Consider the following 13,116-nt stretch of genomic DNA (forward strand, 5'->3'; position numbering starts at 1 on the left):
TTGCGGGCCAGTGGCCTGCTGCTACTAAATCTCGCGAAACTAGTTTTCCCTCCCGGGAAGTTGCCAGAACTAACTCTGGGCAGCGTGGCCTCTTTCCGGCTTCTCCGAGCACTTGCGAAAAACTTTATTGACAAAGGTGCCAGCGAACGGACAGTGGACTCAGTGAGGGGGCTGAAGCTAAGGTGGATGGGACAGATGGGCTCCCATGGGGCAGATGGGCTCCCAGCTAGGAGCGTGACTTTGCTTTGTCCTACAGTGGCCATTTGGTCCATTCTGCTGCCCCTTCACCCCTCCCCCCCAATATGAGCCGAGCCTCTTTCAGATTACTGGTTAGAGTGATTTCAGTTCTCCCCTTTTTCCATTATTTAAACAAACAAAAAAACATGTATGTGAAAATTTCCTTGGAAAGGGCCAAGCATAACTTAAGGGTAAGGCCCTCTAAGACATGACTCTTGTACTGGCATCTTGGCCCTTCAGCTCCCTCGCCCCCAAAGATTTCCACTTGCATATCCATCTCTCACCAGTCCAGCAAACATTTATTGAACACCTGCTGTCTTCCAGCCACGATGCTGGGTTCTGGAGACACAGAGATGAGCAATCCAGACACCATCTGGGCCCTCACAAAGCTTAAATGACTTGAGAGATAAGGTCCCACAGGAATGAGAAGTCACTCCCTCACGTATCTGCCCCCTGGTCCTCCCATTGGAAAGATCACCTTGGATTCCTATTGCTTTCTTAACCTTAAACCTAAGCTAAAAGGCAAGGTGTTTGGGGGGGCCTGTGTACATGCTGTAATGGGAACATAAATACCACCACCACCACTATGCTCCTGATTCCAGCCACCAACCTTCTTTTTGTTCCTGACATAGCCTAAGTCTTTCCCACTCGTTGGCCTTTCATTTGCTGTTCCTCTGCCTGGAACACTCATACTCCTGATTTCTCATCAGATCTCAGCTCAAATGTCACCTTGGCAAAGAGGTTTTCCCTACTGAAATTGTCTTCTTTAGCTGCTAGGCTTCTTTATTATCTGTTACCCCAATAGAACAAGCTCCTTAAGGGCAGAGACCTTGCCTGTCATCTTGTTCTCTCTTGTGTGCCTAGAATAGAGCCTAGCTAATAATAGGTGAACAAATAAGTGTAGAAATTTCACCTCTTTTCTGGGTATCTCAACCTACTCCACACACCCTTGGATCCATAAACCCACTCTTCCCCCTCTCTTTCCTGAGCTGGAACCTCCTGCACATCCCATGTACCTAGAACACACATTTACCTCTGTGCCCAACTGCACATTCCGCCCCCCCCCCCCTTTCAGAAAGGATGACTCCTCTAATGCTTTTTCTGTCGGCCGATTCAGCAGGGCGGGCCCTGCCCCTTTAATCTGGGCCCCACCTGCTCTGGTCAGACAGGTTTGGAGACACAGGTAAAGGAGGGACACCGAGAGGAACACTTGCAGTGCCAGCAGGGAGCTAGGCAGCTTCTTCCCGGACACTGGGGACCCACTGCCTCTCTCCAGATGGAAAATAAGAGGGTGTCATGGGTCCAAGCGGCAAGAGGTAGGAGGCTCTTGAGGAGGTGGTGGGAGGGGAATCAACCCCATCCAGAAGCAGTGAGATGGAGGATGGCAGGGAGGGGAGAAAACAGGAGAGGCAGCATGGGAAAAAGCCGTGATTAGACCTAGAAGTCAAAATGGACAGACCCAGGCCCTCCGGGGATGGAGGAGGTGGGCTAGTGAGGACTTTGGAAACTGACCAAGTACCCAGATTGGAGAAGAAAAGAACAGGGTACACTGCTACTGCCAGCTCTTTGGGACAGATTTGTTGGCAAATCATTGGTATCATTTGCCAGGAGAGTTCCAAGCAGGGAACTGCAGGGAGAAGGGGAGGTTTGAAGGTGAAGGGGCAGCTTCTCTGTCCACAAGATCCTTAGTGGGAAGGAAGCTCTTGGCAAAATTCTAGACATCTTCTCTTCCTCCCATTCCTGCATTAGGGTGGCCATGACCCCAGGGGTTTTGGTGGAGGGGGATAGAAAGCGTGGGTGGGGGCTGGCTGAGGCCACAGCTGCCAGGGCCTGTGCCCCTTGACTCACCCTCTGCTGGATGGCATTTGATGTCGAAAGGGTGCCTCCATTTCAGCTGCTCACTTCCCTCCGCCTCCCTCTGTTTCAACACCTTCCTGCATACCATGTTCTCTCTAAGGTCCCAGAAGGGGCTAAAGCCCATGAGGCCAGCTGCCCTGGAGAGTTCCAGTTCTATCAACCCGTCCTAAGGGCTAGAGGACAGGAGCTTCTGACAGAGCTTTCCTCTGCTCTCTCCAGGGTGACGTGACCTCACGGTAGACCCCAGAAGTGAGGCCCCAGGATGACAGAACCCGAGACCCTGGCCCTGCTGGAAGTGAAGAGGCCTGAGGCCCCAGAGAAAAGCCCACCCCAGGCCTTGGTCCCCAATGGCCGGCAGCCAGAGGGGGAAGGTGGGGCTGAGTCCCCCGGAGCTGAGTCCTCCAGAGTAGGGTCTTCAGCTGGGTCTCCCACAGCCAGAGAGGGGACTGAGGATGGTCTAGACAGCACAGTAAGTGAGGCTGCCACCTTGCCCTGGGGGACTGGCCCCCCGCCCAGTGCCCCGTTCCCGGATCCCCCTGGCTGGCGGGATATTGAGCCTGAGCCCCTTGAGTCAGAGCCACCCACCAAGCTAGAGGAGTTGCCTGAAGATGATGTCAACCTGCTTCCTGAGAAGGCAGCCCGGGCCTTCGTGCCCATTGACCTACAGTGCATTGAGCGGAGGCCCCAGGAGGACCTCGTCGTGCGCTGTGAGGCAGGCGAGGGTGAGCACCGCCGGACCTTCCTGCCCACCCGGGCCACCCACCCTGAGCCCTCTGAGTGCAAGTGGGCCGAAGCAGTGGTGAGGCCACCTAGCCGCTCCTGTGGGGGCTGTGGGAGCTGTGGGGGCCGAGAGGGGCTGAGGGCCGTGGCCTCAGTGGGAGCTGCCCTCATCCTCTTCCCCTGCCTGCTGTACGGGGCATATGCCTTCCTGCCCTTCGATGCCCCACGGCTGCCTACCATGAGTTCCCGCCTCGTCTACACGCTGCGCTGTGGGGTCTTTGCCACCTTCCCCATCATACTGGGTGAGCCTGGGCCCTGTGAGAAGGAAGGGGCTGTCTGGGAACTGGACTTGAGGTCAGGGCCTGCCTGGCTTGGGGAGCAGGAGAGTTTCCCTTCACTCAGCCCAGCCCCCTCAGGGCCTCCCACACCCTGCCACCCTGTGTGCCCATCTCCCTCCAGGATCACCTCAGCCCCACTGTGTAGGGCGCATGCCCATGAGCTTTCCATTACGAATTCTGCCCCCAGCTTCCTGCCTACTGCTCCTGTTCTGACTTATGTGTTCTCCAACCCCACCCAGGGCTCCTGGTGTATGGGCTGAGCCTGTTGTGCTTTTCTGCCCTACGGCCCTTTGGGGAGCCACGGCGGGAGGTGGAGATCCACCGGCAGTATGTGGCCCAGTCGGTCCAGCTCTTCATCCTCTACTTCTTCAATCTGGCCGTGCTTTCCACCTACCTGCCCCAAGATACCCTCAAACTGCTTCCTCTGCTCACCGGTCTCTTTGCCATCTCCCGGTGAGTTGGGGCTGGGGGTGGGGCACAGGGGAGGTGATGATGCTAGAGGGACCCAGGCATCTGAATATCTGGAGGGCCAGAGACAGGGAACTTTCTGGATTCTGCAATAGCCCAAATGTGTACCCTGGAGAGCTGAGTCCACTTTCTGCCTTGCACCTTACCTCACCTGGTAGCAGGTGATCAGTCACATGTCTTCCCAAGGGAAGTTGATTTCAGAGATACATATACCAACCTAGAACTGCAAGGGCTTTCAGGTGTCATGTCGACCAACCTCCCCTCATTGCAGCCACTCCTCTGTGGCACTCTGGTCAGGTGGCCATTAGCCTCTAGTTGAACACCCCCGGTGACCAAGTGCTCAATTCTTTATAAGGCACTCTGTTTCATTTTTCAAAGGTCTTAATTATTAGAAAGTTCTTCTTTATATTGTGCTAAAGACTGCTGCACTTCGGGCCAGCCCAGTGGGGTAGTGGTTAAGTTCACACGCTCTGCTTCGGCGGCCCAGGGTTCATGGGTTTGGATCCTGGGCGCGGACCTACACACTGCTCATCAAGCCATGCTGTGGCAGCGTCCTACATACAAAATAGAGGAAGATGGGCACAGATGTTAGCTCAGGGCCAATCTTCCTCACCAAAAAAAACCCCAAAAAAACAAACAAAAACAACCCTGCTGCCCTGACTCTGTCCTCTGGAAATGCCTAGGACAAATGCAGATATTTGACAACAGCTCTCAATTCCCCTACTCCAACACACTGCTCCCCTAGTGTTTACTTTGCTAAGTGACCCTGGTCTCTTTACTGTCCTGGGTCCATTCCTTTAGGAAGGAAATTCTCCTGCTTGTCAAAGGGGGGGGCGGTGGCGGGACCCTGGTCAAGGGTATTGTCCTTCTGTTCATACAAACCGAGGCCACATTAGCTCTCATGGCAGCCTCATTACTCTCCTTTCGTTTAGAATTTACAGTCACTTGAAATCCTTAGGGGTGTTTTTAAGTGAACTACTGTTACCCCAGAAGGCACCTTTGAGTTTCTGAAGTCAAATGCAGGTCTTTCCATTTTTTCCCTAATACATTTCCTTTTGTTACTTTCGATATAGGATTCCAGGTAGTTTAACTGCTAAAACATTCTTCCTGTTGAACTAAAATCTGTCTTCCTGTCACTTCTGATTGTAGTCTAGTGGTCATCTGTCCCACCAGCCTCCTGACCATCATGCAGCCCTGCATTTTCTGCCAGTAGATGTTTCCCAAGATAAATATATTCCGGCTCATGTAACTCAACCTCGCATCTCCCTCTCGGGGAATGCTGGTCTCAGATAGAAGTTGGCTTAAGTAGTACGAATCATCAGGGAGCTAAAGGAAGACTCAGTGATTGTCTGGTCCATCTTACCCATTTTACAGGGAAGAAATCACAACAGATCGGGGGAGAAGGGTTGCTCAGGTCAGTCAGCAGCAGTGGCAGACTAGAATCCAGGTCCCTTCCCTCTGTCATCCAGGGTCCTTTCTTCTCTACCATAGGCAAGTTACTTAAGCATTTCATGTCTGTTTCATCGTCTAGAAAATGGACTTAAATGAGCTAATTCATGTAGAGTGCTTAAAACAGTCTGGTACTTGGGAAGGGTTCACTAAATGTGAACTGTTACTATTATTATGCCTGCTGCTTCCTGGAGCAGTAGAGAAGCAGTTGTTACTCTTCCCTCCATTTCACAGCTAAAAAGAAGAGGCCTGTCACCTTTATAATAAGGTCCTTCAGATATTAAGAGAAAGCTGCTGTGCTCCCCCACAGGGAGATGTATATTTTAGTGGATCTTCTAAGAGAGGAGATTTGATTGTGGCTGATCCATCCCTCTGGGCTTCAAGCCCTTGCTTCCTTACTCTTCTTTCCCTCTGCCCATCTAAAATGGCAGGGAGGGGGTGGTGAACAGGCTTGGGTTCAAATCACAGTTTTACTATTCCCCAGATGTGTGACCTTGGACCAGTCTTACTTAATCCCTTTGGAATCTTAGTTTCTTCACCTGCAAAAGAGGCAATAAATACAATGGAATGTACTGCAGCTATAAAAGAATGAGGCTGTTTATATACTCATATACAGTAATCTCCAAGATATATTAGGTGGAAAAAAAAAATCAACATGCTACCATACTTCACAAAAGGGGGAAAAGGAAAACACAAATCTTTTTGCTCACATATGCATAAAACATCACTTGATGCACAAGAAACCATAATACTGGATGCCTAGGGTGGGAGTGGAGTGGAGGTGGAGGTGAAGGAAGAGAAGAGGGTGGCTGAGAATCAGTAAGGGGGGAAGACATTTTACTATACTCATCAATACCTTTGAATTTTGAAACATATGAATATATATTGCCTACTCAAAAAATTTTAATTAAAATTTTAAAAATAAACAAATAAAAGAGGGGAATAATATACTCACCACATAGAGATATGGGGAGGTCTAAATTAAATAGTGCCCCTAAAGTAATTAGCACCGTGCCTGGCACATGATAAGTGCATGAGCATTGGCTGTTTTTGGAAGCCTGGGCAGTACCCACCAGCCCCTCCCTTAGCTCTCTGTTCTCCCCACCATCAGCCTATTGCCAGTTGGCTGCTTCCCTCAAAGGTAGCCCGACCTCTTTCTTGCCCCCCCTAGGCTGATATACTGGTTGACCTTCGCTGTGGGCCGCTCCTTCCGAGGCTTTGGCTATGGCCTGACGTTCCTGCCCCTGCTGTCCATGCTGGTGTGGAACCTCTACTACATGTTCGTGGTGGAGCCGGAGCGCATGCTCACTGCCGCCGAGAGCCGCCTGGACTACCCCGACCACGCCCGCTCAGCTTCGGACTACAGGCCCCGCCCCTGGGGCTGAGCCACTCCAGCCTCTTGCCCCCTGCCCCGGATTCTCAGTGGGACAAACCTCACTACTGCCCAACAGGGATCCTATCCAATCAGAGCAGGGACTGTCCCCTCCTCTCCCCCAGTCGGCGCTGCCCTTCACCTTTGGAGGGGAGATAGTCGTGAGGGGGGCACTTAGACCATTTTCTTGCAGGGAAAGAAGAGGGCAGCCATGTCCCATAAGGATGCTGAGGGCACGGGGCCAGGACCAGGAGCAGAGACATGATTCCTTCCTGAGCAGCCCCCCAGCACTGCCAGTAGGGCCCACCACTGCTGGAATCTGCTCCACTCTCCAGCCTCCTGTGAGGCAGCAGGCAGAGTCACAGCCAAAACTTGGACCATTTCTGTGCTCATTGTCTAAGTAGAGGGCCTCAAGGAGACTGGAAGTACTGCCCACGCCTAAAGAGAGAGGGTGGGCATCAGATCAAATAGAACTTTCACACTTGGTGAAAACCTTCCTGGGGGCTTGGGTTCAGGGCCCTCCACGACTGGACCTCATAGGCCCTTTAGCCTCAGTTAAGATGGTTACAGCTGCCCCAGCCCAGAGCTGCTAACAGCCTCTTCCCTTCCAACCAATTTAGGTCCCTGTAACTTCCCACTTCCAAACTGCCCAGAAGTCATGCCTCTCCCATGGGAAGAGGAGTGGACAGGGAAACCTGCCTCCCATGGGGGTGTGTGTGTGTATGTTTTTGTGTGTGTGTGGGGACGTCCATGCATGTGGTGGCTGGGTGGTTAGAAGGCATAGTGGCTGACGTGAACCCCATGTGAGTGTGTGTGTGTGTGTGTGTAACAATAAATGACTACCAGTCTTCCTCGGCTCTTCCTGCATCTTTGCCCCCCAGTCTCAAGAGTCCCTTCCTGGTTTGAGTCAGACTGCATCAGAAACCTCCCAGATCTATATGATGGAGAGTGGCTGCTGGGGCCTGGTCCCACTGCAAAGGAGAGAACTAGGCCTGGTGAGGAAATGGGGCCTTCCATGCCCACCTCTTAGCCCTCTCATTCCCTGGAACCAGCCCAACAACACTCACACACTGAGAGACAAGCCCTGTGGAAAAAAAATAAGTCTATTTCATGCTCCAGGGCAACCAACCAGTCATAAGGCCTCTCATTAAGGCCTATGAGTCCCATTCAAGGGAAATGGGGGGTGGAGGGGCAGGAGGCAACACCAAGGGGACCATCCCTCCAGCAATGACCCTGTCCTTGGTCCCTCCCCAGAATATGAAGGAAGCTCCACCTGGGGGGTCCCCAGGAAGTTGAGGCTTGTCTCCGCGGTTCTGGAGAAAAGCAAGGTGGGAGAAGGGAGCAGCTGGCCGGGAACACTGACCCTCAAACCTTTAGACCAGCAAGGCAGGTCCAGTGATGTCCTTCCCTCTAGAGAATGGGCCTCAATTTATGGGGTGGTATTCTGAATACCGCTTGTGGCCCAGCAGCAGATACAGGCCTCCTGCCAGCAGCATGAGCCCTGGAGCACCCAGAGTCACTGCCATGATGCCTAGGACTAATGGGGACAAGGCATCTACTGGAGGGGTGCCCACACCCAGGAGCATCGACCTAGAGCAAGCAGAGTGAGAAAGAGAGGTAAGCAGGATTAGGAGGGAAGACTGAGAGGCCCAGCCCTCCTCCACTTCAACCTCCCAAAGCCTTTGCCCAGGCCCTAACTCTCACCAGCTGAGGTAGTGTTGGTCCCAGTAGCCAGGGCCTGTGGAAGCCCCAAATGTCAGATTGAAGGCACAGAAGTTGTTCTGGGACCCGAAGAAGGCTTGGACAATGGGTGACTGGGGGAGAAGGTACGCCAAGGTGAGGGGGTAAAGAGGTGAAGCTTGGCAGGGCAGGGCTGATTCCCGGCCCCTCTGTTTCTGGGAGAAAGCCACTGGTCGCCACTGCACGAAGCCTGATGGGAGGGAGCCCCATAACAGCTGGTTCAACTGGGGAGAAAGGCAAACAGGCAGAGTGAGGAGGACCAACCTGTGCCTGACCACTCTGTTCCCCTACCCTTTCCCAGCCTCCATCTGTCACTAGTCAGCCTGAGTCCTAGGCCTGGTTCTAGAACTCACAGGCTATTTGCATTAGGGCCTCAATCTCTCCTCTGTAGAAATGGGAGTTGAACCGGATGAGCACTGCATCCTTTTCCAGCCCGGACACTCTGCAAGCCTGCACTCAGCTCCCTCCTTTGAGCCCCCAGGCCCTTGCAGATCCCACTTGTCAGAGCACTAGTCACACTGAACTGCCTTCTGTCTGTCTTCTCATTGAGGGCAGAGTCTGGGCCAAATTCATTAGCACAGTGCCCAGCACTTAAAGGAGCTGAATAAAGTGTTGCTAAATGGTAAATGGGTTAATGATTTTCTGAGGTTCTAACGGGGTCCCCCAACATTCCCCCACCCATCTGCCTCTCCGCTGGAAGCCTGACCTGGAAGACAGCAGGTGCATATTCATCATCGATGGAGTGCTGCTCCTGCACTGATGGGCAGTCAGGGCCCTGGCCCAAGGTGGCTACCTCCAGCCCAAATAGGGAGCGGTTACCCTGGGGAGAGGCCCCAACCAGGGCCACCTCTAGCTGGCAGGTGTCCGCTGTGTGCAGGAGGCGAGGAGGTTGGGCTGGCCGGCCGGATCTGGAGAAGGCCTGCACCTAGGACGGAGTAGGCATGGGAGGTATGGGAAGCAGGTGAATGCCTGTGCTTGGAGGCCACCCCCATCATTAAATCCCACCCTCATAAACCAGTCTTTTGAGTTCTTCTGATTCCCCATACCCTTACCCTGAAGGCCAGGCTGCCATTGGCAAAAGCCTTGGTGGGGTCGTGAATGGGGTGACCTTGAAATGTAGCACTCAGGGTGGCAGGATCCAATGAATCAGCGATGTTGTTCCAGGAGAAATTGGCCAAGGAATATGGAGGATACGGTTTTCCTGGAGGCTTTGCTGCTGCATCAGATGTGTTGGTGCTGTCAAACTCAAACAGCTGGCGGGTAGGGGTGGGGTGGGACTGGGCTTGCCAGAGTCCAGCTTTCTCCTGAATCACCACCCCCCACTCACTGGCCCACCCCCAGGCGCTCATGCCTGCCTCTGCTTCACTCACCCCCCGTCTTCAGTTCCTCCCTCTAATTCAGATGAACCCTCTCCTCTGCATTCTTCCACCTGGTTCTCCCCCACCCTCCTCACCCTGGTAAACACAAGGGCAGAAGAAAACTGGATGCTGTCCTTGGGGAGCACCATCAGGCCTCCATCACGCTCAGGGGAGAGTAGGCGGCTCCAGTTGACACTCAGGGTGCTGTGGGGGGTGTTGGTGGCCACCAGCAGCACTGCTGGAGGCCCCAGGCTGCTCCACACATAGTGCAGCGTAGAGTTGGTACCCACTGCCCGAACATGAAGCAGGTTCTTGGGAGGGCCCAGCCGGTCAGGGATGACCTCCAGAGACACCTAGAACATGAAGTAGTGGAGGATCAAGGGAACAGGATCAGGGAGAGACACAGAGCAAAGAAGCTTGCAGTGAGGGAGAGAGGGCTTGGGACGTGATGGGGAAAGGGTGGGACCTTGGGGGCCTAGGCAAGAGAATGTGTGTGGGAGCTAAGGGAATCCTGGTGTAAGGGGCAGAGGTGGGGTGGAGGAGAGGTGGGTAGAGCCAGAACTGCCCTGACCTTGGAGGAGAAATCAGGGCACGGGGCTGAGAGGAAAAAAAAATCCAACGCTTGCCTGGATCTGGGTCACTTAGGGCTGAGCCAGGGTCCAGACTTCACCGGGAGACAGGAAGCCCTCACATTCGCTCTACTCCACAATTCTGTCCCATGACCCATGGCTGCTCCCCACCCCGACTGAAGAAGTCTTCTTTAGGCAGCCACTCCCTACCCCCCTCAACATTGGCTGCCCTAGATTCAAACCACCCTGTAAGGGTAACTTTTCCTGAAATATCTATTCTAGCCTCTCACCTGGCGGGTCTCCTCCCCCAGCAGGCCAAATGGGGCTGCAGACAGAAGTAGACTCAGGAGGAGCATGGGGCCGGGGGCACAATGCCCGGAACCCCAGCGGGGCTCCTCACAGCCGCACATGCAGCCCCAACTTGAGAGGGCGGAAGAGACACTGGAGTCATGTGACTCACTGATTCAGCTGATCTCTTTAAAGGGCGGGGCCATCACACCAGTTCTTAAAGAGACCTCCTCCCTTAACTCAGATTTAGGCTTGAGAGAGAAGAAAATCAGAAAAGGTTAGGAGTTCGTCATCTCCAACTGGGCTGGCAAGCAAGACATCCCACACTAGATACATACGCGGACATACTTCCATCTCTCCTATCCAACCGGTCCCACTGAACAGTTATCTGTAAGTGGGCATTATCTCTGGATTCAAGATCCAAATGGGATCCTAATAAAATGACTCTGTGGTAGGGAAGGCACAGAAAGAAATTTGAAGGAATTCCATGGGGGAGATAGTGCACCCCACAGGGTTCTTTTTGTCAATTATTAATATTTATTGAGCCTCCAGGTATGCAGGTTCTTGTCCTGGAAGAGCTCACAATTTTATTGTGGAGAAAAGATACCACAGAAGATAGGATATGAGAGCAATATATATATTTGTCAAAAAGGGGAGTTCATGCCTGGCTGAATGAATGCATTTTGTTGTTCTTGGGTTTTTTTTGCTTAATCTTAACATTATTTTGACTAATAATAAATGCATATGGTACAAAATTCATAAGGCACCAAAGGGCATCACCCCTATTCCCCAGCAACCTGGGTCCTTCCCTGAGACAACCACTATTACCAGTTTCTTATGTATCCTTCCAAGGATATTCTATGCATACTCAAGAATATATATAATACACATATACACACATATTACATAATACATATAATACGTATATACACATATATGTAATACCATACAATGGCATCTAAACACTGTTCTGCAGTTTGCCTTTTCACTTGCATATTGAGGACTGTTCTCGATTAATGCACTTGGAGCTGTCTCATCCTTCACAGAAGTATTTCAATGCAGGAAGATGTTCCATGGATATACTTAGCAGGAACTTTGATAGTTTCCAACATTTTGCTATGGCAAACAACGCTGAGAGGAATATCCCTGTACCTACAGCATTTCATACATATTTGTAACCAAATCCAGAAGATAAATATCCAGGTCAAATTGTCCTCTATATGAGGTTTATCAGTTGACACTCACACCATGTGTTTGAGGGCCCATTTCCCCACAAGCTTGCAAGTGTTTACCAAACTTAATTTTCATTTCCTTATGAATATGGTTAAGCGTTTCTTCATGTTCTACAGTCATTTGGTTTCACTTTTTTTGTGTGTGAGGAAGACCAGCCCTGAGCTAACATCCGATGCCAATCCTTTTTTTTTTTTGCTGAGGAAGATTGGCCCTGGGCTAACATCCATGCTCCTCTTCCTCTACTTTACATGCTGGCACAGCATGGCTTGATAACAGGTGCGTCAGTGCGCACCGGGGATCCAAACCTGCGAACCCTGAGCCGCTGAAGTGAAGCATGCACACTTAACCACTGCACCACCAGCCCGGACCCTGGTTTCACTTTCTTTTATTTAAACCTGCCTAGAAGTAATTTTGCTGTAATGAATGAAGTAGAGAACCAATTTCATTTTTTTCCCAAATGGCTACTCTAGGATGAACTCAAGTTTCCTCAAACTTTCATTTTTCTTGAGAAAAAAAGTACTTGTGGGGGGCCGGCCCGGTGGCGCAAGCGGTTAAGTGTACGCGCTCTGCTGCAGCGGCCTGGGGTTTGCCGGTTCCGATCCCGGGCACGCACCGATGCACTGCCTGGCAAGCCATGCTGTGGCGGCCTCCCATATAAAGTGGAGGGAGATGGGCACAGATGTAGCCCAGGGCCAGCCTCCTCCTCAGCAAAAAAAGAGGAGGATTGGCAGATGTTAGCACAGGGCTGATCTCCTCACACACACACACAAAAAAGTACTTGTATCCTCTGAGGTATCAACTCTGGGACCTGATAAGAGAGAATAAAAACAAGAGTCTTGGCTGCGTACTGAGAGTTTAAGTAGCCAGTAATTCAAGCTTCCTCACCCCAAAAATACTGCTTGATGGGGGGAAAAACAGAATTTCACTGAATCGAGGAGTTTGACAGTGGGAGCATGAGAAAAGTCAAGGAGGTGGCAAAACCGTGCTCATGGAATCACTCGATTTTGTGATTAGAGTTCATGCAAGGCACTAGAAAAACTGGCTTGAGTAGCCTTTAATCACTATGGTAAATTTAGGCTTTGGACAGCACAAAGGGGCTTTGAAAGCTAGACTGGCGAGTACAGGTTGATCTAACAGGCTAGAAGGGATTTCCACAGGTTCAGGAGACATTGCAGGTGCTTAAAGAAAAAAGGCACTGATGACAGCAGGGAAGACTACTGTGTACAATCATCCAAGTGCTTAACCATTAGAGCTGCAACCAGAATGGACCTAGAAGAGGAAGGAACAAATGGGAGGCAAGAATCCACAGGGCGTGACTTGCTTCCTCCATCCACAATTTCTCAGATCTTACAAGCACTATTTCTTCAAGAGCTTTTACTCACTTATTTGAGAATTAACCCATTATCCTTCTCTAACGTCTTAAAGCTCTGAGGGAATTATTAACACTGCATGTAAAAAGGCAGATTTCAGCAAAAGGTAAGTAGGCT

General features: G+C 51.6%; 2 protein-coding genes across 2 annotated transcripts; one reads left to right on the forward strand and one right to left on the reverse strand.

Annotated features, from left to right (window-relative positions):
• The first annotated feature begins 1,428 nt into the window (after nt 1-1,428).
• On the forward strand, nt 1,429-7,289 carry TMEM79 (transmembrane protein 79). The gene is made up of 4 exons (XM_058539449.1): nt 1,429-1,553; nt 2,314-3,116; nt 3,392-3,605; nt 6,241-7,289. Exons 2-4 carry the CDS (start codon nt 2,357-2,359, stop codon nt 6,452-6,454), a joined length of 1,188 nt encoding a protein of 395 aa, XP_058395432.1. The 5' UTR covers nt 1,429-1,553; nt 2,314-2,356; the 3' UTR covers nt 6,455-7,289.
• Nucleotides 7,290-7,523: 234 nt separating this feature from the next.
• Nucleotides 7,524-10,553, reverse strand: GLMP (glycosylated lysosomal membrane protein). The gene is made up of 6 exons (XM_058539447.1): nt 10,399-10,553; nt 9,635-9,892; nt 9,234-9,434; nt 8,888-9,106; nt 8,146-8,405; nt 7,524-8,031 (listed from the first exon to the last, which is right to left on the reverse strand). Exons 1-6 carry the CDS (start codon nt 10,516-10,518, stop codon nt 7,866-7,868), a joined length of 1,224 nt encoding a protein of 407 aa, XP_058395430.1. The 5' UTR covers nt 10,519-10,553; the 3' UTR covers nt 7,524-7,865.
• Nucleotides 10,554-13,116: the final 2,563 nt, after the last annotated feature.

Source organism: Diceros bicornis, chromosome 4 (genome assembly GCF_020826845.1).
Source record: "Diceros bicornis minor isolate mBicDic1 chromosome 4, mDicBic1.mat.cur, whole genome shotgun sequence".
Lineage (NCBI taxonomy): Eukaryota > Metazoa > Chordata > Mammalia > Perissodactyla > Rhinocerotidae > Diceros > Diceros bicornis.